Here is a 25,707-nt window from a genome sequence, read left to right as displayed (position 1 = left end):
TCAGGCGACAGGAATGACCCACAGCAAGTGGACTCACCACGGGGTGGGCGATCGGGCGGACAGCTTTAAGGCCAGCCCTGGTGCTTCGTCCCACATGGGCGATACCCACCGGTGATGGGAACCAGTGTCATCCGGGTACCCGCCGACAGCTGCTCTCTGGTCCCCTACTCCAAGGGATTCCGTAAACCAGGAACCTTCCGAGACACAGTTCTTCCCACACCTCCTTCCTCATGGTGGGCAATGGGAGGCGGCTCCCCTCGGGCGCTGGGGCTGCCACCCCAGGGCCACGCCCAGCAAGAAACCATTGGGACCCATCGTCCCCCGACCCCGGGCACTCTACGGGCAGGTGGGTCCATGGCCACGAGTGTCCTGGCTGGCTTTGGTCAACGCGCCCCTGGACAGCGCCCACGCCCCTCGCCGTGCGCTAGGTCCATGTTCTGGCAAAGCCACAGCAGGGCAAGCCGAGCGCCCAGCCCGGCACCCCTCCGCCCCCCACGCGGCTCACGACCACAGGACAAGAAGCCCACACAGACCCCCAGCCTCCCGGGGAGCGGGCTAGGTCTTGCTGCGCCGCAGGATCGTGGCCGCGGGGCCGTGGCCGCCCTGGAACTTGAGGCTCTGCAGGTTGATGTGGGCGCCGTGCCTGAGCAGCGTCTCCACGGTCTGAGCATGCCTGCCCTGGGCGGCCAGGTGCAGGGCGCTGAGGCCCTGCGCATCGGCCAGATCGATGAGCTCGGCACTCACCAGCTCCTCCACGACCTCCGAGTGCCCGTGCGCGGCAGCCAGGTGCAGCGCCGTCTGGCTCAGGGGCCCGCGGGCCAGCACGTCGGCCTTCTCCTCCACCAGCAGCCTCACCGTGGCCAGGTGTCCGCCGCGGGCCGCCAGGTGCAGGGCGGTGCAGCCCTCGGCGGTCACGGCCTCCCTGCTGGCACCGCGGTGCAGGAGCAGCCTGGCGGTGCTCGTGTGCCCGGTCTCGGCCGCCACATGCAGGGGCGTCTGTGCCCGCAGGCTGCACACGTTGACATCGGAGCAGAGGTCCAGCAGGACGCGGGCCACACGGTAGTGCCCCCGCTGGGCGGCCAGGTGCAGCGGCGTCCTCCCGTCCAGCGTCTGGGCGTTCACGCTCACCCCGGGCTGCTTGGCCAGCAGCCGGACGATGGACAGGTGGCCCTGCCAGGCGGCGTAGTGCAGCGGCACCCAGGCGTCCTTGCCCTGCAGGGCCCCGTCCACGCCGCGCCGCAGCAGGATGCGCACGATGTCCTCCTGGCCATGCTGGCAGGCCACGTGCAGCGGCGTGCGGCCCTCGAAGTCCACCTCGCTGGCCGAGGCGCTCCTCTCCAGCAGCAGCCGCGCGCTGCCCGCGTCCCCGTTCTGCGCGGCGAAGTGCAGCGCCGTCCACTGGTCCTCGTCCTTGGCGTTGACGCTGCTCTTGCGGGCCAGCAGCAGCTCCACCACGCCCCGCGCCCGCCGCTCCACGGCCACGTGCAGCGGCGTGGCGCCCTTGCCGTTGGTCAGGTTGGGGTTGGCATTGTTGAGCAGCAGCCACTTGACGCACTCCTCCTGGCCGGCCTCCACGGCCAGGTGCAGCAGGCTGGCGCCGCCGTCCAGCACCAGGTCCACGTCCTGCGGCTGCAGCACCTTCATCAGCTTGCTCGTGTCCCCGGACACCACGGCGTCCACCAGCTTCTTCTTCTGCACGTCCGTGGCGCCCAGGTCTGTGGGCAGAGCAGAGGCAGCGTCAGGGCCGCTCACGGCGGGACACGCGCCCTGGGGCCCCAGGCTGCGACGTCGGGGACCGGCGGCCTGCCCGTCCCGCTGGGCCCCGCGGTGCTTGTCTCGCTTTATCTGTGTGTGATCGAACCAGGAGACCCGGGGCAGGACCCAGGTGCTCGGTGAAGCTCCCTCCAGCCGCCAGGCCAGAGTGGAGAACCCGGAGCCAGCCTGGGGCTGAGCGAACAGGATGGGGCACAGCCCGCGGGCCCAGGCAGCCCCCACCCGCGGACGAAGGCTTGCATGGCTCTCCCTGTGCAGATGCACTGCCCGGGTGCCCTGCTCCGGGTCGGCAGCCCCCCCGCTGACCCCACAAGGCCAGCCCCCATCCGGGAGCTGTCAGGAGACTATTTCCTACGATGACCCTCCAGGGACTGGGCCCGCACTCGGGATGAAGGCGTCCGGTGTCACCCACTACAGTACATCCTCGAGGGGATGGGGGATGGGGGCGGGAGCGAGGGGCGGGGCTAAGGAGGCAGGGCTGCTGGTAGCCTGAGTGGGGCCCATGAGACGTCCCCAGGGAAGATCACAGCCAAGAAGGTTCTAGAACACGCCTGTCCTTGGGAAAGGCGGCATGCCTCCCTGGCAGCTCTGCAGGCCGCACCCTCTTCCACCCATCACCCACCGCCCGCCTCCAGCCAAGCCGGCTGCCCACGGCGCGAACACGGGGCCCCACGCCCCCCAAGGCCACCCTCACGCTCACCGCCCGTGGAAGGCTCCCGCTCGAAAGACAGCGACAGCGAGCCCCTGGAGGAGAAGGCCGAGTCCACGGAGGACACGCCCGAGAGCCTCTTGCCGCTGCCGCACGCCGGGAGCTTGGACTCGGAGGAGCTGCGGCTGAGCTGCTCGGGGCCCTGGGGCGTCTGCGAGATGCCGGAGTCCAGCTGCGACAGCAGCTCCGAGAGGCTGCAGTCCTTGTCGAAGGCGGGGGCGGAGGCGCGCTGGAGCTGCGTGGACGCGGGCACCGCCTGCGAGGTTGGAGAGGGCGGTGAGGACGGGAGGGGGGTGCAGACGCCGCAGCCAGCGGCTGCCGCGGACACGCAGCCCGGGAGGCCTTGCTGGGTCCACCCAGCACGGGGACGTGGAACGGGGAACCCAGCACCGGGCACCCTGGATGCCATCTGCCCGGTGGTGTCGCACAGAGCAGCGCCCACGCTAGAGGCAGGATACGAACATGCAGCAGGGACATGCGTGGGGTGGCGGGGCCTTGGCCATCCACAGCCGTCAGCTTGGCACGCAGTGGAGACGGGGCACTGGGCCCCTCCTTTGCCAAACCCCCCCACGCCCGCTCCCTGGAGCCATGTGAGTGTGGCTCGTGGGCTGTGTGTGGCCGAGGGCCCAGCTATGGGGACAACATGATGATCCAGCCCGACACACACCCACAGATTCTCTGAAAAGGTCTTTAAGAAAAAAAAAGTGGAGATTATTTAAATATCTAGATGGGAGGGAGAGAGCTTCCATCTGCTGGGTCACTCCCCCAAGAGCTGCATCAGCTACACTGGGACCAGGCCTAAGCCAGGAGCCAGGAGCTCCATCCGGGTCTCCCACGTGGGTGCAGGGGCCCAAGCACCTGGGCCGTCTTCCGCTGCTTTCCCAGGTGCGTGAGCAGGGGCTGGATGGGACCAGCGCTGCTTCATGGGAAGCTGGCATGGCGGTGGCAGCCTAACCGGCCATGGCACGCCAGCCCCTCTGGGAAGGTCCTGACGGACAGCTCCACGAGCCCGCGTGGGGAGGGACAAGCACCGGCAGGGATCCCCGACTCTCCCTGATTTACGCCCGTCTGCCCCAAAGCCCCCTCGCTGGGACCTTCCCGGTCTGCATGGAGCCACGTGCTGGCCGCCTGGCCTGCCCGTATTGGGGCCCGGGCCGCCCCTCGCAGGCACGCCCGTGTGTTTGGGAAGTGAGTGCCCACACAGGTGCACTTATCTCCGACCTCACGCTGCCAGCCCAGGGACCTGGCCCCTCGCCAGACGACACGTTTTAAAGCTCGCTCGTTGGCTTCCCGGTGCAGCTCCGTGCCAGCCTCGCACCTCACAGGTACCTGGCGAGCCCCGGCACTCGGAGCCTCTATCACATCTTACGTAACCTACGCAGCACAAACCACTCACGAGCAGCCACCAAGCGACCACATGGGGCCGGCACTGTGGCACAGCAGGAAAGCCGCCGGCTGCCACGCCAGCATCCCATAGCCCATCCTGGCTGCTCCGCTTCCCATCCAGCTCCCTGCCAACGGCCTGGGAAAGCAGCAGAGGACGGCCAAGTCCTTGAGAGACCGGAAGAAGCTGCTGGCTCCCCTCTGGCCCAGCCCCTGCTGTTGCAGCCATTTGGGGAGTGAACCAATGGAAGGAAGACCTCTCTCTCTCTCTCTCTAACTCTGCCTTTTAAATAAATAAAGTAAATCTTTATAAAAAGAAGTGACCAGATCCCCAAGCCAGGGCTGCAGAAAAACCCAGCCCCACCTCCCTCCATGCTCCAGGCCACAGCACAGGGGCTGGAGGCTCCGGGCCCCCACGACTCACAGTGCGTGCGACAAGAGCCCACTGAAACCCAAGCGGACCGCATGCTGCGCCCGGGCTCACAGACAGGAACCTGGAGGCCCTGTGGGACCCGCGCAGGACCGGACGCGAGGGGGTGGTGCCAGCTGGCCAGGGCACCCACAGAGGCAGCAGCGTGGCAAGTGCACCACCACAACCCAGCAAACAAGACCCGGCTACCTGGCCGGCGGGCTCCAGGGGGCCCTTCCCATCGGGCGCGGGCGCCGCGTCTCTCAGCTCCTCGTCGGGCCTCTCGCACAGCTCCTCGGTCTCGGAGGTGATCTCTTTGGGAAAACAACCAAGAGCACGTCGCTCGGATGCCTGCCCGTCAACTCTGCCAGCCAAGGCCGCCGCGGGGCAGGGCCGAGCTGGGGCCCTGTAGCCTGACCCCAGCCGGGTTCCCTGCGCCAGCGAGGCCTCACCAAACAGAGCACGGGCCACCCTCGGGGGCCTCCACCTGCCAGACACCCTGCGCCGAGCCGCTGGCACCGGCCTGCGAGCCCCGCGCCCACTCAGTCTTCTCCCCAACCACAGGTCTTCCACGCCAGGAGATTCGCCTGCTCACGTTCCCTCCCAAAGACACAGCCGCAGTAGACATTTTGGCAATTTTCCAAAGTGGCGTGGGCAGGAAGGATTCGGGCCAGTAGCCGTGTCCATCCCTCAACACCCAAAGCGGGACCTGAACTTGGATCAGCAGGCGTCCAGTCCCTCGGGGCTCCCCTGGGCGGCAAACCCGGCTGGAGCTGACCCCTCGGGACGAGCTGCCCCAGCCCAGCCCTGGTGTCGCAAGGCCACACACAGGCAGGGCTCCCGGGTGAGCCCCGTGTGCAGGGCCCGTGTCCTGGGATGCCCGCAGTCGTGCCCCGGAAGCCCCCGCGCGCTCACCCTGGAAGGTGGGCCGGGCCCACGGGTCCTCGTGCCAGCACCGCTGCATGAGGCGGATGAGGCTCCGGCAGGCGCGGGGCCGGGGCCGGCAGACGGGCGGCAGCGCGGGCCGGTGGCCCTTCACCACCTTCACCATGATGTGCAGGATGTTCTTCTCGTCTGCAAGGCAGAGGCACAGGGGTCAGGGGTCAGGGCGGCACTGGGGTCAGGGGTCAGGGTGGTGCAGGGGTCAGAGCGGCGCAGGGGTCAGGGTGGCGCTGGGGCCGGGGCAGCGCTGGGCAGGCCTGGCCACCGCCCTCTCAGAGCCCTCCACACTGAGCACACGGCTCTGCCAGCCACAGGCAGCATGGCAGACAGAGACCCCGGTGTGACAGACACAGAGACCCCCAGCGTGGCAGACAGAGACCCTGGTGTGATAGACACAGAGACCCCCAGCGTGGCAGACAGAGACCCCAGCGTGGCAGACACAGAGACCCCCAGTGTAGCAAAGAGACCCCGGCATGGCAGACAGAGACCCCCGGTGTGACAAGAGAGACCCCAGCGTGGCAGACACAGAGACCCTGGTGTGATAGACAGAGACCCCTGGCGTGGTAGACACAGAGACCCCGGCGTGGCAGACAGAGACCCCAGCGTGGCAGACACAGAGACCCCCGGTGTGACAGAGACCCCGGCGTGGCAGACACAGAGACCCCCGGTGTGACAGAGACCCCGGCGTGGCAGACAGAGACCCCGGCGTGGCAGACAGAGACCCCGGCGTGGCAGACACAGAGACCCCCAGCGTGGCAGACAGAGACCCCAGCGTGGCAGACACAGAGACCCTGGTGTGATAGACAGAGACCCCTGGCGTGGCAGACACAGAGACCCCCGGTGTGATAGACAGAGACACCAGCGTGGCAGACACAGAGAACCCAGCGTGAAGACATGGAGACCCCGGCGTGGCAGACATAGAGACCCCGGTGTGATAGACAGAGACCCCAGCGTGGCAGAGACCCCGGCGTGGCAGACACAGAGACCCCGGTGTGATAGACAGAGACCCCTGGCGTGGTAGACACAGAGACCCCAGTATGGCAGACACAGAGACCCCCGGTGTGATAGACAGAGACACCAGCGTGGCAGACACAGAGAACCCAGCGTGAAGACATGGAGACCCCGGCGTGGCAGACACAGAGATCCCGGTGTGATAGACAGAGACCCCAGTGTGGCAGACACAGAGAACCCAGCGTGAAGACATGGAGACCCCGGCGTGGCAGACACAGAGACCCCGGTGTGATAGACAGAGACCCCCGGTGTGATAGAGACCCCGGCGTGGCAGACAGAGACCCCAGTGTGATAGAGACCCTGGCGTGGCAGAGACCCCGGCGTGGCAGACACAGAGACCCCCGGTGTGATAGAGACTCCGGCGTGGCAGACACAGAGACCCCGGTGTGAGAGAGAGACCCCAGCGTGGCAGAGACCCTGGAGTGGCAGACACAGAGACTCCAGTGTGGCAGACACAGAGACCCCCGGTGTGATAGAGACCCTGGCGTGGCAGACACAGAGACCCCACGTGGCAGACACAGAGACCCCCAGTGTGGCACAGAGACCCCGGGGCGTGCTCCACATGACCATCACCTGCCATGGAGGCAAAACTCCTAAACCCCGGAACCACTTTGTGCAGCACCCAAGGGGACCCAATTCTCCCCACTGGGAGAGAAACCTTCCTCACTTCCCGTTCCTAGCCCAGAGCTCAGGCCAGCCCAGGCCATGGCGGCCAGGATGCCGGCTCTCCCTGTGCCATGCCAGGGCTGGGGCGTGCGAGGGGGCCGTCCCCCTCAGTTCACAACCCAGGGGCCCCGCAGTCTTCCTTCGCACCCCGTCGCCAGCACACCTGGCCTCTGTCAGGGTGGCGGCCGCGGCTTCTGCTCTGCCTGGGAAGGGTCGAGTCCGGCTCGAGCCAGGCCCCGCCTCCCACTCAGCCCAGAGCCCCCCGGGCCTCCGAGTCTCTTGTTCCCAGCGGCCCTCCCCACCCCACGGCTCCAAACACGGCCAGGGAAAGCAGACCTGTGCGAGCAGGTGTGAAAGCTCGAACCACCAGGATCCTACCCGGACCCCCGCCACAGGGCAGCAAGCAGAGGGCCGGCCCCTCACCGTCCCCACCGTGCACCTGCCTTGGCCATCACTTCCAGCACACAACTCTGCATCGGCCGGGCACGCCGCTATGTGGGGAGGGGTCAGGCCATAGACCTCCGTGGGGGAGAACGCGGCACCGGGGTGGAGTCACCACAGACACCCTGGTAAGACGATGACGAAGGAGAGAAGCTCCGTTCTCCTAGCGGGGCTGGCCAAGCCCCGGACCTCTCGGAATCTGGCAGGAGCTCAGGCCTCACCTGCACCTAAGGACGCTTTTGGTCTCATCTCAACACAGGGGCCTCTCTCCAGGGAGCTACAGAGGTACTGGGTTTTTTTTTTTTTTTTTTTTTTGACAGGCAGAGTGGATAGTGAGAGAGAGACAGAGAGAAAGGTCTTCCTTTTTGCCGTTGGTTCACCCTCCAATGGCCACTGCAGCCGGCGCATCGCACTGATCTGAAGCCAGGAGCCAGGTGCTTCTCCTGGTCTCCCATGCGGGTGCAGGGCCCAAGCACTTGGGCCATCCTCCACTGCCTTCCCAGGCCATAGCAGAGAGCTGGACTGGAAGAGGGGCAACCGGGATAGAATCCGGCACCCCAACCAGGACTAGAACCCGGTGTGCCGGCGCCGCAAGGCGGAGGATTAGCCTGTTAAGCCATGGCGCCGGCCGGTACTGGACTTTTACAACAAACAGGTCCCGGTGTCAAACCTTCAGAGGACAGAAGCCCGAAGATGGAGGGGCTGCTGGAAGTGCAGAGACATCACAGCTCCCGCTGGTGCCGGGGAGCCAGGCGCAGGCACCAGAAGTGGCTCACCGTGGCCCACCGGGTTAAGTGCCACCTACAATGCCAGCATCCCATACGAGCTCCGGTTCCAGTCTGTGTTAGTCCACTGCTGATCTGCTCATGGCCTGGCAAACAGCAGATGCTGGCCAAGTGCTCGGGCCCCTGCACCCAGTGGGAGACCCGGATGGAGCTCCTGGCTCCTGGCTTCAGCCTGGCCCAGCCCAGACTGCTGTGGCCACTTGGGGAGTGACCAGCAGGTGGGAGATCTCTCTCTCTCCACAACTGCCTTTCAAGTAAATCAATAAATCTTTAGAAAAAAAAAAAAAAGCAACAAAGGGCCTGGGGCTGGCAGCACAGCCGGCAGGCACCTGGCACTGCCGAACTGCACCCAAGGTGGTTCACACGGAGAATCTGGTGCATATTTTACAGCAATTAAAAAACAAGTTTTCAACAGAATTATGTAGAACTATCTAGAACAAGCAAATCCGGAGGCTGAGAAGCAAAGGGTGGTCACCAGGGGCTGGGAGCAGGGAGAATGGGACTGACCGCTTAATGGGCGGGTGGGGGTTCCCTTCTGGGGTAGAGAACGTTCCGGAAGACGACAGTGAAATGCCTGGACAACACTATACGTGAACTTAACGCCACAGACCAGACAGCGTTTGCCTTGTGCATAGATTACCACCCAAGAAACTGCGCCAAAAGGCCCCGGGCCCGTCCTGTGTGTGACACCATAAGAGCTCTCTGTCAGCCCGCGTGGCTGGGGTCTCCGCACGGACACACTGGACAGCCCACCCGGCCCTGCTGGCTTCGAGGGCCAGAGCAGCCTGGGGAGCTGGACTGCAGGAGCTGACTGAGGACAGGGTGCAGGAGAGCGCCCACCCACCCACCCAAGACAGCAACTCCACACCCCCACCCACCCACCCGAGACAGCAACTCCGCACCCCCACCCACCTGAGACAGCAACTCTGCCCCCCCTCCCACCCACCCACCCCAGACAGCAACTCCACACACCCACACACCCACCCCGAGAAAGAACAACTCCGCACACCCACCCACCCCAGACAGCAACTCCGCACACCCAGGAGCAGGTGGCCGCTCACCTGCAAACGGCTTCTTCTGCGTGAGCACACCCCACAGGACGATGGCAAAGCTGCAAGAGAAACCAGGCCGTTAGCACCTGCGAGCCAGAGCCAAGACCAGCACACAGCAGGGAGCCGAGAGGCCACTTGGAAACCGGACGGACGGACGGACGGGGGTGGGGAGACACCAGGGCAGAGCTGTCAGAGTGAGACCCGTCACGTCGGGGCTTCGAGGCCAGACAGCAGGAGCTGCGCCCCAGGAGACGCCCTGTGCACCTGCGCCCCAGCTCTGAGGGGCTCGGCCTCTGCCCACCCCACGGCCCCCGAGGCAGGCCAGGGCCTCAGCTGGATAAACAGACAGACGGATGAACCAGGACGACTCGGGGCACCCCCTCCTCTGCTGCGGCCCCGATCCTCGAGACACAGACGCATGTTCTGACCCCAACCCTGGTGCTGCGGCCACGGCAGAGGTTGTCATGGTGAGAAGGTGCCCAGGCAGCGCCCGGAGGCGCCTCAGCAGGACCCCCAGGCCCTTTCAGAACTGAGGACTCAGACTTACAAATAAAAAATCACTGTGGATACACACACACAAAACCAATCATCAAATCCAAACTCAGACACGGAGGGCCAGCGCTGTTACAGCGGGTTAAACCTCCATCTGCAGCACCGGCATCCCACGTCCGCACCAGTTCACATCCCGGCTGCTCCACTTCCGATCCGGCTCCCTGCTAATGCTCCTGGGAAGGCAGCGAGGATGGGCCCAGGCCTTGCACCCCTGCACCGTGTGGGAGACCCAGAGGAAGCTCCTGGCTGCTGGCTTCAGTCTGGCCAAGTCCTGGCCGCTGCAGCCATCCGGGGAGTGAACCAGCAGATGGAAGACCTCTCTCTGTCTCTCTCTCTCTCTCTCTCTGTAACCCTGCCTTCCAAATCAATAAATAAATCTTTAAAAACAAAAACGTGGGAGTCTGAAAGCTGGGTCCCTCGCGAATACCTACGTTGACAGCGGCTCACTAGTAAGAGCAGAATTCACCGCTGAAAACGAACTTAAATTCAAGTTCAAAAGTTGACATCCTTGGCTCCAACACATTTAAACAGAGAGCGGCTCACTGTCTCCAGACTCGACAAGCTGAGACCGGACCCCGCAGGCTGGCGCTCAGAGGCACAGCAGGCACAGCAGGCACAGTGGCCATTGTCAAACCAGTTGGCCAGGGCCCAGCAGTGCTGGAGACACAGAGAGCCAGGAAGCTGGGGGCCCGGTCACCGGCAGCACACGCAGGACAGAGCCACAGAGAGGGGCTGGGCCTGCGGGAGCAAGCCTTCAAACCGCACGGGCGAGGGACCCAGACACGGGGCTGCTCCCCAGGCTCCCCTGCCCCCAGCCCCCGGCCGGCAGGAAGGAGGTGTTGGGAAATACTAGTTGCTCAGTCCACAACACACAGAGGGGACGGCCGCCGGGAGACCCAGGCCACTCGGAGGAGCAGGCTCTCCCCGCGGACAAGTGGTAAAACCGCATCTCACTAAAAACTCCAAAGTTTTTGGGGTTGGCGCTGTGGCGTAGCAGGTAAAGCCGCCACCTGCAGTGCCAGCATCCCATATGGACGCCGGTTCAAGTCCCAGCTGCTCCACTTCCCATCCAGCTCTCCGATATGGCCTGGGAAAGCAGTGGAGGATGGCCCAAGTCCTTGGGCTCCTGCACCCACATGGGAGACCCAGAAGAAGCTCCTGGCTCCTGGCTTCAGATCAGCGCAGCTCCAACTGTAGCGGCCAACTGGAGAGTGAACCAGTGGATGGAAGATCTCTCTCTCTCCTCTCTCTGTGTAACTCTGACTTTCAAATAAATACATACATACATACATACATACAAAAAAAAAAAATGCCAAAGCTGCACCATGGGCTGTCGCCACGGCGTGGTGGGTGAAGCCGCCGCCTGCAGTGCCGGCATCCCATATAGGTGCCGGTTCAGGTCCTGGCTGCTCCACTTCTGATCTAGCTTCCTGCTAACGCACCTGGGAAAGCAGTAGAAGATGGCCCAAGTGCCTGGGCCCCTGCACCCACGTGGGAGACCCAGAAGAAGCTCCTGGCTCCTGGCTTCCTTGTGGTCCAACCCAGCCATTGCAGCCATATGAGCCCAATGGATGGAAGATCTCTGTCTCTCCCTCTGTCTCTACAAAGCTACCTTTCAAATAAACAAATCTTTAAAAATAAAAATAAAAAAAACCCTTGCACTGCGCAGAACCTGCAGGCCTGGCTACGTAACTGGCTCTGAGCCGGCCACCGGCACCTCCGTCCTCAGCCAGCCACACCACAGGGAGCCCACGCAGGCCCTGCAAGCGCGCGCCCCGCTCTCCTGCACCAAACCCGCATTTCACAGGCACCAAGGGCCTCTGTGAGAGCTGCTGTCCTGCGCGGGGAGGGGCAAGGCTCAAGCCCCCAGCTGATGCCCACAGGAGACTGGGGCACCCACTGACTGCACACGGCACACTGGGACAGCACCCACTGCACACAGCACACTGGGACAGCACCCACTGCACATGGCACACTGGGCACCCACTGACTGCACACGGCACACTGGGACAGCATCCACTGCACACAGCACACTGGGACAGCACCCACTGCACACAGCACACTGGGCACCCACTGACTGCACACGGCACACTGGGCACCCACTGACTGCACACGGCACACTGGACAGCACCCGCAGCACACAGCACACTGGACAGCACCCACTGCACACGGCACACTGGGCACCCACTGACCTGTACACGTCGTGTTTGGTGTCAAAGAGCCGGCTCTTCTCTTGGATGCGCTCTGGGGGGAGGTAGGCGATGGTGCCGAACAAGCCGTCCATGCTGAGGTCGTGTGAGTGGGACAGCCCGTTGCACTTGGCCAGCCCGAAGTCAGAAATCTGCAACACAGCAGGCAGCACGAGACTGGTCAGCCTCTGACGGGGCCGTGCGGGCAGTGGGCCGACGCCGTGAATACCACCGCCCTCTGCAGGGTCCCCAACACCCATCCCGGACCAGGCAGCCCCGCCCCCGGGGCAGGAGGGCAGCACAAAGGGCGAGGCACCTGCTCGGAGGGGAAGAAGGACACTGCTCTACGGAGCGAGAGGCCGAGGGGCATGAGCGCCTCCACTGGGGCGGACGGCGGCCTCGGTCTGTGGCCAGGAGGCCGGTGACGACCTGGGGCGGCCGGTTATGCAGGCCGCCCACCAGGGAGCCGGGCAGGTGTCAGCAAGCCCTGCACAGGGAAGCACACTTTCGGCAGCCCTTTAAATCGAGCAAAACACATGCCCTACCCCCTCCACGGGCATCCTGCTTCCCATCTGGAGGGCTTGCGGAGCGTCCAGCCCGCCACCCCGGTGCCTGGGGTCTGAGGCTGCGGGAACGGGACTTCCTGGGCTAAGGCACCCTTGGGCCTCCCTGAAACCCTCCGTGGTGACGTCACTCCCCAGCAGCTGCCTGTTTGGGGAGCCCCCTTCCTCTGGGTATAGATCGGACCCCCTGGCTTTGAAGCCGTGGGAGCGCTGTACGAGGGAGTAAGGCACTAATGAGGTGCCTGATCCACGTGGAAACGGCCCCTTTCTCTTCCCCTGCGAGGTATGTGTTTTTTTCCAGCCTTGTAATTAACTCGCAGGCACCATCTCAAGCACACCTGTGGGGCGGCAGCAGTGGGCTGAGTCAGGCCCCTAATGCCGGGACGGGAGCCAGGGGGCCCAGCATCACCACGGCCGCACGGCTGGGAGGATCAGGAGCAGGCTCCCAGCTTCGCGCCCGTGCAGCCGGGGCTCCCCACGACCTGGCGCCAGGGCTCTGCGGTTCCTGGCAGAAGCCACCAGTCCCCAGGGTCGATCCCCGCACACGGGAACCCGGGAGTCGCAGGCCGAGCGCCGGCGCCTGGCACAGGTCATGAACGCCAGCTCACCCCTCCCGCTGCAAGGGCTGTGCTGAGGCGCAGACAGGACTGGAGCTAAGGGTGCCCTGAGCCACGTCCCCAGGAGCTCGGGGCTCTGCCGCTCTGGGCACAGAACACGGCCGCCCACATCCGGGCCGCCTGGACACACAGACGCAGCCCGAGGATTTAAACCAGGGGACGGCATCTTCAACACGAGACTCACCACGTGAGGACCAGCGCCTCAACGCCGGCACTTGGTGCGCTCAGTGATGGACTTCGAGTGTCGATTCCACATCAAGCGTATTCTTACCCCGGCAAGAAGCGGGCGCCGCAGTGCTGGCCCGGCCACGCTGGGTATGAGAGGGCGGCACACAGCGGGGACACTCGGGGTGGGCTGGGGGCCCAGGCAGCCTGGGCCCTCCCGAGGGGACTTCACAGAGGGTGTGGAAAGACGAGATAGTTTTGGGGCAAACAATGTTGAGATCCACGCATATAAGGGGCCTCCGGAAAGACTGGGAAATGCGTATTACGAGCAAACTATGCACGGATTTGAAGACTCTTCTACGACAACATAAACTTCTCCTTTAAAGCCATTTCCCACAAACGTTCAGAAGGCCCTTGCATTTCAAGAGTCCAGCTTGGGGCCGGCGCTGTGGCATGGAGGCTAAGCTGCTGCCCGCAGCGCTGGCATCCCATGTGGGCGCCAGTTCGAGTCCCGGCTGCTCCACTTCTGATCCAGCTCCCTGCTAATGCACCTGGGAAAGCAGCGGAAGATGGCCCAAGTGCTTGGGCCCCTGCACCCATGTGAGAGACCCAGATTCTGGTCCTAGTTCCTGGCTTTGGCCTGGCCCAGCCCTGGCTATTGCGGCCACTGGGGAGTGAACCAGTGGATGGAAGACCTCTCTCTCTCTGCCTTTCAAATAAATAAAAATAAATGTCTCAGAGTCCAGACTGAAGTGCTGCCTCACATCGCTGTCCGCTGACAACCTCCCAGCCACCCGAGGCCCAGGCAGAGCCGGCGGCCGGGCTGGGCTCCCGCGTCCCGCACCGGAGCGGCGCAGTAGGAAACGCACCTTCCCGTCTGCTCCCGGCTCCCGGGCGGTGACTAACCCCTGACTAAGAAGGCTGTCACACAGAGGCAACCCTCCGGGGGTGGGGACAGGCTGTCCTAACCCAGCCGGGCAGGGGCACCGGCACTTCTGGCACCCCCAGGGCTTCACCTGGACCAGGTGCCCCACGGACACCACCCTGGACGGAAGCCTCACCGGCGAGCAAAAACCACTGCCGAGGGGAGAGGAAAGGGCTCAGACCCCGGGCACCAAGGGGCAGCAGGCGGCACTCCTGGGCTCCCTGGGCAAGCGGCAGGCATCCCCCAGGCTCCAGGATCCCCGACGGCTGCTGGGAGCAGATGCCGGGGCAGCACCGGCCAGGCCCCCGCACACTTCCAGGCACACGGGCTGCCCATGGCACTGTCCCCACGGACCCCTGACAGCCAGCACCGGCCCTGGGGCCACAAAGGCCCCCCCCCCCCCAGAGGTTGCCGGGAGGACATCGCTGAGCACGGTCTCCCTCCCAGGGCCTGGCCCACGCGGGCATGTGCGCCACAGCAGCTCGGGAGGACAGCCGGTTCCAGGCAGCCTTCTCCCGGCTGGCAGTGGGGGCTGCAAGGCGGGGCCCCCGTTCCAACCCAGCCGCCTGCTCCCCTGCCCACGACTCCGCCTGACCCGGCCTCCTGGGAGGCCCCAGGCTGCTGCAGAAAGTGGACAGGAAAACGACATCAAAAGTATGGGGGCTGGTGCCGTGGCACGGCGGGCAAAGCTGCCGTCTGCAGCGCCGGCATCCCATATGGGCACCGGTTAAGTCCTGGCTACTCCTCTTCCGATCCAGCTCTCCGCTGTGGCCTGGGAAAGCAGTAGAAGATGGTCCAAGTGCTTGGGCCCCTGCACCCATGTGGGAAACCTGGAAGAAGCTCCTGGCTCCTGGCTTTGGATCAGTGCAGCCCTGACCATTGCAGCCATTTGGGGAGTGAACCAGTGGATGGAAGATCTCTCTCTCTAACTCTCTGTGACTCTGGCTTTCAAATAAATAAATCTTAAAAACAAAACTAAAAGAAAATATATGGTGAATGTGTGTTAATAAAAAAACCCACGTATTACAAATTCCTTTTTCACGAAAATAAGCTCACACTTTTCATTTTCCACTCGCCTGCTGATACCCGCACCCGGCTTGCTCGACCCCTCGCCGCACTGCCCGGGAGAGCTGTGCGGTCCAGGCTCCCGGCACAGAGCAGCAGGAACCCCAGGTGGTGGGCAGATTCCGAGGCCCACGGCGGCGCCCCTCACCCCCATCACCTGAGTTCTGTCCCTGTCCAGCCACCGACTAGGATCTGACCATGCGCCGCACCTGCCCGAGACAACCCAGGATGCCTGTCCAGAGTGGACAGTCTGCCTCGCCCGCCACCTCCCAGCAGCCACGGCGCACCTGCGCCCGCCGACAGCTACAGAGCAGGGCAGGCCGAGGACCGGTCTCTCAGGGGCCAGGCCAACAGAAAGGGCAGGAGGTGCCATGGACCCACGGACCAGGCACGTGGGCGGGTTCCTTTCTTGTCCCCTGCGTGAGTGGGACAGGAGTCAGGCCACAGCTCCCGGCTGCTCGCTCGCTCGCTCTCCCGCGTGGAAAGGCAGAGAGGCCACGGCTGCCTCTGTGGACCCACCTCTGACCCAGGCTTCCCCGGGATGGGTGGACATCACCACGTGGGGAAAACACGGCGGGCACCACCCTCGGGGCCACAGAGAGACAGAGCAGCGCCACACCCAGCCTAGAGGCCAGAATGACAACGTCCCCACTGCCCACCCCCGCAGCGAGCCCGTTAGCTGGCACGCTCACAAACATAGCAAAGGAAAAAAGCCCACAGGCTCCTAGGCCTTGCAGGGGACACAGCGTTCTGCCTGTGCAGGGCCCAGCAGGTGGGCTGGGTCCCTCCCTCTCCAGAGTCTCTAGAACATTCCACAGCCCTGACCACAGAGCATCCCCTCCCCACCACCCTCGGCCCTGAAACCAGGCAGTCCATGGCCCGACCTCCTCTAACCGGAATCCATAAATGCACAGGCCCAAAATCCGTCACGCGCCAGGATCTGGGGGAGAGGGCCCGTGCTCGTTCATGGGGCCCATCTTCCGGTCGCGCCTTGTGTTTACCCAGACCCCACACTTCCTCCCGCGGGAACATGCCAGCCGCCCCCCTCCCCCGGCCCACCTTGACGTGGTAGTGGGCGTCCCAGACCCCACACTCCCTCCCGCAGGAACATGCCAGCCGCCCCCCCCCCGGCCCACCTTGACGTGGTAGTGGGCGTCCCGGACCCCACACTCCCTCCCGCGGGAACACGCCGCCCCCCCCCAGCCTACCTTGACGTGGTAGTGGGTGTCCCAGACCCCACACTCCCTCCCGCGGGAACACGCTGGCCCCCCCCCAGCCCCCCTTGACGTGGTAGTGGGAGTCCCAGACCCCACGCTCCCTCCCGCGGGAACACGCCGCCCCCCCCCCCCCAGCCCACCTTGACGTGGTAGTGGGCGTCTTGGACCCCACACTCCCTCCCGCGGGAACACGCCAGCCCCCCCCCCCCAGCCCACCTTGACATGGTAGTGGGCGTCCCGGACCCCACACTCCCTCCCGCGGGAACACGCCGGCCCCCCACCCCAGCCCACCTTGATGTGGTAGTGGGTGTCCCAGACCCCACACTCCCTCCCGCGGGAACACGCCGCCCCCCCCCAGCCCACCTTGACGTGGTAGTGGGCGTCCCGGACCCCACACTCCCTCCCGTGGGAACACGCCGGCCGCCGCCCCCCCCAGCCCACCTTGACGTGGTAGTGGGCGTCCAGCAGGATGTTGGCCGGCTTCAGGTCCAGGTGCAGCAGGGGTGGGGACATACAGTGCAGGAAGTTCATGCCCACGGCGGTCTCGTGGATCACGCGGAAGCGCAGGTCCCACGGCAGGGGCTCCGAGGCCAGCAGCTTCTCCAGCGAGCCCGTCTCCATGTACTCCATGACCAGGCCCACGGGCTCCCGGCAAATGCCGTACACGGGCAGGATGTACCGGAACTTGGCCATCTCCATCTTCTTGGCTTCTTCCAGAAGCTCCGTGCGCTCCCTGAGAGGTCACACACGGGGCATGAGGGACACGCAGTGGCCGGGAGACGGCCAGCTCTAGGTGCACGCCCAAGGAGCCCACCCCTCAGACACGGCTGACGTCTGTGGCCCTGTGAGCCACGGCTGAGCGCCCATGGGCAGCCCTGGACCAGCATGTGGGGCCCTGGAGTCTGGGGGTCTCCTCCCAGGGCAGGGCTTGGCCAGAAGCTGTAACTGGCTATCTATCTGAAGAGCCCCCCACCAGAGCCCACCTGCACACTTCGGCTAGGGGAACAGTGTACGTCTGCGGGATACAGGTATAGGGTTCACTGGCCACAGCCATCACCACCCTCCACCCCCAAAACTCCCATCATCCTCACCTACGGGCACAACATGCGCACCCATCACCCCCACCTACAGGCACAACACGCGCACCTGTCACCCCACCTACAGGCACAACACGCGCACCCATCACCCCCACCTACGGGCACAACACGCGCACCCATCACCCCCACCTACGGGCACAACAGGCGCACCCATCACCCCCACCTACAGGCACAACACGCGCACCTGTCACCCCACCTACAGGCACAACACGCGCACCCATCACCCCCACCTACGGGCACAACAGGCGCACCCATCACCCCCACCTACGGGCACAACACGCGCACCTGTCACCCCACCTACAGGCACAACACGCGCACCCATCACCCCCACCTACAGGCACAACACGCGCACCCATCACCCCACCTACAGGCACAACATGCGCACCCATCACCCCCACCTACAGGCACAACACGCGCACCCATCACCCCACCTACAGGCACAACAGGCGCACCCCTCACCCCCACCTACAGGCACAACACGCGCACCCATCACCCCACCTACAGGCACAACAGGCGCACCCATCACCCCCACCTACAGGCACAACACGCGCACCTGTCACCCCCACCTACAGGCACAACACGCGCACCCATCACCCCCACCTACGGGCACAACACGCGCACCCCTCACCCCCACCTACAGGCACAGCACGCGCACCCCTCACCCCCACCTACAGGCACAACACGCGCACCCTGGCCCCCAGTCCCTGGCAACCTCCTTCCGATTCTTTGGCCTGAAGGACAGAGCTGGGGACCGGTGCTGTGGCGTAGTGGGTTAAACCAGCATCCCACATGGGCACCGGTTCCAATCCAGCTCTGTGCTGTGGCCTGGGAAAGCAGCGGAGGGTGGCCCAGTGCTCGGGCCCCTGCACCTGCACGGGAGATCCGGGCATAGCTCCTGGCTCCCGGCTTCAGATGGGCCCAGCTCCTGCCATTGTGGCCGTTTGGGGAGTGACCCAGTGGATGGAAGACCTCTCTCTCCGTGTCCTTCTAACTCTGCCTCTCAAATAAATCTTAAAAACAAAACAAAATAAAAGCAACGCTGTCTCTTGGGGATGGCGCTGTCTATCCCACTGCCCACGGTGCACGGTGGCTTCCGGGGCCGATGTACACTTCTACAGCGCCTGCTCCTCTGACCTGGCCTCAGAGTGGTGGCTCGGGGCAAGCTCTCCACCTGTCCCCCTGGGAGCGGCCACAGGGCCACGCACCGGACTCTGAGAGGGCTTTGGCCAGGCTCACCCTGCCCCACAGGGCTCAGGGACCAGCAGTTTGTAACAAGCCCCAGGGAGTGTTTGCACTGCCAGGTCGAAGGTCACCCTCCACCTCCCAGCAGCCTGTGATAGCCTGTGTCCGCCCTGGAGTCAAAAGCTTCAGCCTGCGTTCAGAGGCCAGATCCCAGCAGGCCCTGGGTCAGCAACAGCCCAGCACGGGCCCGCGGGTGCAGGTTCCCAGGCCTTGCTCCCTAGCACTGGTTCCGGGCTGGGCTGGGGGATCTGCCCTCTAGGGATGATAAGCTCCCAAGGGAACCACACCAGCAGAAGGGCCCCTTCCATCCAGGCTGGGAACCAGCCGGGCAGCTCAGCCTGAGCCCAGGCCTCCGGATGCTACAGAAACACCTCCCAGGCAGGAAGCGGAGCAGGTGAGGCCCCTCCCTCCTTGTTTACCAAACAGGAGAAGCTCTTCCCAGTAGAGAAATTCCTAAACAGGCTGCAGGGCCCCAGGGCGGCCTGGCCCGGCCCAGCCCAGCCTTGCAGGGCCTCCAGCTGGGGGCGGGGGGTGGGGAGGCACTCAGCACAGGGTCTCTGGGGGCACCTCTGCGTATGGGCCAGGGGCTGTCAATCAGGGGCAAAGAGGCCCCAGGGGAGGGCAGGCAGTACCAGGACTCTGCTGGCTGTCATATCTCAGGCTGAACAACCATCAGCGGCATCAGGCACCGGAGCAGCCAGCCCCACCGCCGGCAGTGCCAAGTCTGAGACCAGGGGCCGGCACTTGTATCAGCATTCCCAGGACAAAGGAGCCCCTCCCCGCCCCGTGTGATGCTCAAGTTCACCCTTGGGGAGCTGAGTCCTTTCTTCCAGGGAGACGCAAGGGGCCCCAAGGGGTCTGGGAAAGGCAGCAGGAGGGCTCCAGGGGAGGTCCTGGGCGGGACACACAGGGACACACACTCCTCTGCTAGGAGCCACAGGATGCTCGGGGAGGAGGGAGCACCCAGGACACACAGGGAGGGCGTCTTGGGGGGGGGGGGTCAACTCAAGGCCTGCGGAGCCAGTGAAGCAAGAACCGGGGGATCATTCAATCACGAGGAAGCTACAGTGCGGCTTGCACGGCTTCCCCTCCCAGCTCGGGGCCAAGGACCTGCGTGGAAACGAGCCGCCCACAGCGGGCAGTGCTGGCCCGGGGGCTCCCTGGGCTGAGCTGAGGGGCTGCCCCCTACCAGGACACTGTTGGCCACTCTGCCCGCAGCCACGGGGATCCCACTGCGCGGCACGGGGTGGCCCCCGGCTCTGCTCCCCAAGTCCTCGGGAGGCTGAATAAAGGCGGGGGGGGGGGGGGGGCAGGCTGGTCACTGAGGAGGAGAAGACACCCAGGCTCCTCCCTCTGGGGACCTCGCCCACAGCACAGGGCAGCCACCTCCGGAGAGTCACCGCGCCTGGCTAACAGTCTATGTCCAGGGCCTGGGCTGTGGTGCAGTGGGTAAAGCCGCCACTTGCAGTGCCGGCATCCCATACAGACACCAGTTTGAGTCCCAGCTGCTCCACTTCCCATCCAGCTCTCTGCTGTGGCCTGGGAGAGCAGTGGAAGATGCCCAAGTGCTTGGGCCCCTGCACCCACGTGGGAGACCTGGAAGAAGCTCCTGGCTTCGGATCTGCGCAGCTCCGGCCATGGTGGCCATCTGGGGAGTGAACCATTGGATGGGGGGCCTCTCTCTCTGCCTTTCAAATAAATCAATCTTTAAAAAATTTTAAAAAAAGAATTTGTGTCTGACTTTGAGATGCAATGATTTTGAACAGCCCTGTTTGAACTGCTGAGAAACGGGCTTTTTTCTTTAATACTATTTGTTGAACTCCTGGTGTGGAGTTAAACTTATGTACATAAAGTTAATTGAAAACAGATCTTTGTAAAAAATAAGAATGGGAATCGGAGAGGGAGGAGGAAGAAGGGTGGGAATGTGGGCGGGAGGGAGGGGAGAATCACTATGTTCCTAAATGTGTATGTATGAATTCAGTTTGTACACCTTAAATAGAAGGTGCCTTTATTAAATTTAAAAAAAAAAAAAAAAGATAGGATTTGTGTCCAGGGGCCAGCATTGAAGTGCAGAGCCCACCACCCGCAACACCGGAATCCCACCGGGTCACATCAGCTCCAGCTCCCTGCTAACGGCCCGAGAAAGCGGAGGGGCGGCCCCAGTGTTTGGGCCCCCACCACTCCCGAGACCTGGATGAAGCTCCTGGCTGGAGCCCTGCTCAGCCTTGGCTGTTGCGACCATCTGGGGAGTGAACCAGCAGATGGAAGACCTCTGTCACTCTCTATAACTATCTTTCAAATAAATAAGTAAATAAACCTAAACAAAAAGAACCTGTGTTTCCTACTGCTATCATTTTCTTTACAAAAATAAAGTGGTCGGCTGCCTCCCCCCACACACCAGACACCGGCCTAAGCTCTCCTGCGGGCCTTAGGGACCCACGTCCACCAGGGAGCTCCCCGACAGGGCCGGGTCTCCACGTGCAGCACACATCCCACCCTCCCAGCCTAACCTGCCCGGAGCAGACTCGCACCCAATTAGGGCTTGCGGGCGCTCGGGGCTAACCTGCAAACCGCCTCTCCTCCCATTCGGCCCGAGGGCGTGATCCATAAAACCTGGTGACTTCTGATTGGGCTCATTAGCGACTGCCGAGTAGCCGGAGGCGGGAAGCCGGCCAGGCCCCTCCCCTCCGCCCGGGTTCAGCGGGTTCCCCTCTCGGCCTGCCCGGCTCTCCCTGACACCACAGACCCCGTTCACAGCATGTAATTAGAGCCGCGGCCGCTTTTCTCCTTGAAGCCGAGGATCCTGGCCCAAATCTCCCCCGGAGCAGGTGCTGGTTTCCCACAGCTGCCGAGAGGGAGCCGCTAGGAATAAGCCGCTGCTTCCGGGCCACACCACCCTGGCTAGGACCAGAAGAGCCTCGGCAGGCTGGCGGGCAGGCGAGCAGGGGTCCTGGGACCGCCCGGTGGGAAGCTGGAGACCCAGGGGCAGGGGCTCTCACAGGCCTCCCCACCCCTGCTCAGAAGGGCCTGCCCCTGTACGACTTCTAGCATCCAGCCGCTGCCCCACCTTTCCGGCCCTCCCCCTCTGCTCCAGGGACACAGGCCACCAGCCAAGCAGCAGCCCTCCTGGGGTCAGGCAACATCTGCAACTCTAAGCCTGGAACCGGGCTTCTCCCAGCTGCCACCAAGGGCGCCTGGGCTAACACGACTTAGAAGTGCGGCCGGAACCCGGCAGGGTCGGGCGGACGGGCTCTAAGCAGCGTTTGCAGCCGCATTCGGGAGCACACAGAAGGTGTGGAGTTGACCCTACTCCTCATCCTGAGTCCCGGAGCCTGGGTGCTGGGCAGAGCTGGGGCCAGCGGCCGTGCCACGTCTCGGCCACGTCCCCACCGTCCCCGAGTCGCGCTGAAACCCAACCTGAGTTCGCTCGGCCTCGCTCAGGCGGACACGGCAGGGCTGGCACCACCGGGGACAGGGCTGCCGATTCCGCCTCCACTCCCCCTCCCCGCTCTGGTCCCAGGTGGGCGGCGACCCCATGTCTGGGCAGCGACAGGGTCGAGCTCGGGGTCACCTTCTCCGCTGTTAACTCTGTCTTGTCCTTTAGACAAGTGAGGGCGTCACTTCCCCCGCCGTGGGGAGGGCCCTGGGCAGCCTGAGAGGAGCCCCGGGGGTCTCCTCCCGGCTCAATCAGGAATCCCAACGTCCCCAAAGCCAGGGGCCCCTCCGGAAGCCGCGTTAGTTAGAGGGGGAGGAACGGCCCCCCGGGGAAGCGGCGTTTGCCGAGAAGGGGCCTCCGGGAGTGAAGGCCAGGAAAACCTGGGAACCACCTCTGGGGAAAACGTAGCCGGAAAAATGGTTTCATCATGAGAGCCAGTGCCCGTCAGCCAGGGCTCCCGCACCACCCAGCCACGCTCCCAGGCAGCCTCGGAGGGGTTCCCACACTGCTATTTTTAAAACTGACAAGAAAGGGGCTTGGCCAATTGTCAGCGCCACAGCTGCAGCCCGGGGCTGCTCAGGCTCGCCCCGACTAGCTCGAGCCGGCTCCCTGCTGGCGCCTGGGCAGGGACCTCGTGAATCTGAGCCGAGGGCTGCGAGGGGAGGGGGGGCCTTCTCTCCTAGCCGCTAACAGCACCCGAGGTCAGAGGACCCCCTCCCCTAGCGGGTTAAAGCCCCAGCCTGCAGCACAGGCATCTCATATGGGCACCGGTTCAAGTCCTGGCTGCTCCACTTCCTGTCCAGCTCTCTGCTGTGGCCTGGGAAAGCAGTAGAAGATGGCCCAAGTGCTTGGGACCCTGCACCTGTGTGGAAGACCCGGAGGAAGCTTCTGGCTTCAGATTGGCCCAGCTCCAACCATTCTGGCTATTTGGGGAGTGAACCAGTGGATGGAAGATCTCTCTCTCTCTACCTCTGCCTCTGCCTCTCTCTGTAACTCTGTATTTCAAATAAATAGAATCAATCTTTAAAAAAAAAAAAAAAAAGAGGAAGGAAGGGTCCCCTCGGCACACTTCCTTACCCCCGGGATCCCTGAGCTGCCCTGCGGAGAAACACAGGCTCGGTGGCCTGCGGCAGCCTGCAGGTGCTAGGGTCAGGGTCGGCTGTGGCCAAGGCCAAGGCGTAGATAAGGGCTGGGGCCAAAGTACCCAACGGAGCCAGGGGACTCCAGCCCGGCCTGAGCAGCAGGCAGCCCAACCCTGCCCGATAAAAATCGGCTTCACTGACACCCCCCACCCGGGGGGGGGGTCCCCGTGCAGCACACAGTCACCCAGGAACAGGCCCAGGCCCACGCGGCAGGGGTGCTGTCCCTCAAACAGACAAAGCAACACGGAGCCTGGAGAGGTGCAGGGCTGGGGGCCTGCACGCCGAGGCGCCAGGAAAATCCCACTTGCAATTCCTGGGAAGCCCCGGCAAATTCCAGGGGCCGCGGTGGCTGGCCAAGATGCAAGCCCCCAAGACTGCAGGGGGCACCCAGCTTCCCCATGCCCAACGGGATGGATGCAAATCCCTACCCGGAGCCACACGCAGAATGCGGGAACATTTAACCCCACGGCGGGGGGCTTCCTTTGCAAACAGTGGGAGGCCACCAGCTCACCACCACCTGCCTGCTCCCTGGCTGCTCGGCGCTGCTGGGCAAGGCCAAAACACTTTTCACCGGGAGCCCTCGGCGGCCGGCCTCAGGGGAGTAACCCTACCCGACAAGGCCACCCAAGAAACCCCGGAAGAAAGAACCTTCGCTGGATGCAGGTGATGAGTCAGTGGGGGTGGGGTGGGCGCTTGTTTACTTCCCTCTTCCAATGCAAGAAGCCGGGTGCCTAGAACCCACCCCAGACTCCCCAGGGTGAAATCCCCCCGGGGAGAGGGGCCCCCGGCTGGTGCTCCAAGCGCCTAGGACTTAGTCAACACGACCACAGCGCCAGAGGAAGCCCCGGGGACCGGCGGGGACAAGGACTCGCTTTTGCACAAACTCAGAGAGCGTCCTCTCACCTCTGAGCTGCTGGCCATTCGGGACACCGGCCACCACTGGACTGCGGCGTCCACACCACACTGGGCTTGGGGGTGACGGCAAAAAGCCGCCGGCAGCTCCGGGATGGACTTCTGGCCACGGACGGGAGCAGGGGGAGGCGGCCGGGGCCTGAAGGCCCGCACACCGCTCCTCGCCAGGCCGCCCCGGGGTGGTCCAGGCCGCCGGGCTCCCCGGGGGCCCGCGAGCTGACTCCCCCCTGTGTGTGTGTGTGTGTGTGTGTCCAGGGCTGGCCGGGTGCGGGAAATCGCCCCAGAGAACACAGGCGCAACACACACTTCAACAGGTGAGCCAGGAACTGTTCACCGCGAGCCGGCGCGCACCTGCGGAACCTCCCCCGCGATCGGCGAAATTCGAGCCCCCCCCAAAAAAACGAGATCATGCGGAGACCACCACGCACCCACGGAACGCGCCGGCGGCGGCCTGCGCCCCCCACCCACCGGGAAGCCGCGCCCCGGAGGCGCGGGGCGCAGCGGGACCCCGGCGCCGCCCACCGCCGTAATGACCGTCTTGCACCAATTTGTGCTCGGGCGTAAATTACTAAGTCGGCGGGGCCCCGGCGCTGCCTGCACAAAGGCCGCGCGCCCGCACGGCAATCCTGCTAAGCCGGGCGCAGACCGCAGCGCTCGGGCCGGTCCCGGGGGCCGCCCCCCGCCCAGGGCCCGCGTCCCCCCGGCGCGCCCCGCGCCCCCCGCCCAGGGCCCGCGTCCCCCGCCGTGCCCCGCCGTCCCCCCGGCGCGCCCCGCGCCCCCCGCCCAGGGCCCGCGTCCCCCCCCGGCGCGCCCCGCGCCCCCGGCCCAGGGCCCCAGCCCCCGCCGCGCCCCGCGCCCCCCGCCCAGGGCCCGCGCCCCCAGCCCAGGCCCCGCACCCCCCGCCCAGGGCCCGCGTCCCCCCGCCGCGCCCCGCGCCCCCAGCCCAGGCCCCGCGCCCCCCGCCCAGGGCCCCAGCCCCCGCCGCGCTGACCTGTCGTCGACGTGCAGGCTGGGCGAGCACTTGATGGCCAGCCAGGTCTTCCAGTGGACGTGGCGCACCTTGTACACCTGCCCGAAGCCGCCCGAGCCCACCTTCTCCCAGCCCGTGAACTCGCTCGCGTCGAAGGTGCGCAGCAGCGCCAGCGCCCACGGGCTCCCGCCGTCGCCCTCCATAGCGCCGGTCTCGCCGCCGCCGCCACCGCGGCCGCCCAGGTGCCCAGGTGCGCGCCCCGCCCCGCCCCGCGCGGCGTCACTTCCGCTGTGCGCCCCGCCCCGCGCGGGCCCCGCCCGGGCGCCTCCGTGCCCCCCCCACCCCACCCCGGGCGCCGTCCGTGTCCCCACCCCGGGCGCCGGGCCTCCTGGCCGGACGGCCGCTGCCCCCGGCGCCAGGTCGCTGTCCCGCCAGGTCCCTGCC

General features: G+C 64.8%; 1 protein-coding gene across 2 annotated transcripts; it reads right to left on the bottom strand.

Moving 5' to 3' along the window:
* Positions 1-471: 471 nt before the first annotated feature.
* Positions 472-25,469, bottom strand: RIPK4 (receptor interacting serine/threonine kinase 4). Of its 2 annotated transcripts, XM_062175162.1 has the most exons (8): positions 25,285-25,469; positions 16,906-17,197; positions 11,916-12,064; positions 9,181-9,230; positions 5,190-5,348; positions 4,485-4,588; positions 2,474-2,738; positions 472-1,715 (listed from the first exon to the last, which is right to left on the bottom strand). In XM_062175162.1, exons 1-8 carry the CDS (start codon positions 25,464-25,466, stop codon positions 556-558), a joined length of 2,361 nt encoding a protein of 786 aa, XP_062031146.1. In that variant the 5' UTR covers positions 25,467-25,469; the 3' UTR covers positions 472-555. The 2 variants fall into 2 exon arrangements, with proteins under 2 accessions (XP_062031146.1, XP_062031148.1); XM_062175164.1 differs by lacking the exons at positions 16,906-17,197; positions 25,285-25,469 and adding an exon at positions 16,307-16,318.
* Between the last annotated feature and the right edge of the window lie 238 nt (positions 25,470-25,707).

The sequence above is a fragment of the Lepus europaeus genome, chromosome 2 (assembly GCF_033115175.1).
Source record: "Lepus europaeus isolate LE1 chromosome 2, mLepTim1.pri, whole genome shotgun sequence".
NCBI classification, from domain to species: Eukaryota; Metazoa; Chordata; class Mammalia; order Lagomorpha; family Leporidae; genus Lepus; species Lepus europaeus.
The sequence above is the reverse complement of the archived record's forward strand: the minus strand, read 5'-3'. Positions and strand labels throughout refer to the sequence as shown.

Coding starts and splice junctions, on each gene's coding strand:
- RIPK4 (XM_062175162.1), bottom strand. CDS start 25,466: ATGGAGGGCGACGGCGGGAGCCCGTGGGCGCTGGCGCTGCTGCGCACC. Junction 4,589..5,189: donor GGCCCGGCCCACCTTCCAGG/GTGAGCGCGCGG, acceptor GTTTTCCCAAAG/AGATCACCTCCGAGACCGAG. Junction 1,716..2,473: donor GCGGGAGCCTTCCACGGGCG/GTGAGCGTGAGG, acceptor CTCTGCCCACAG/ACCTGGGCGCCACGGACGTG.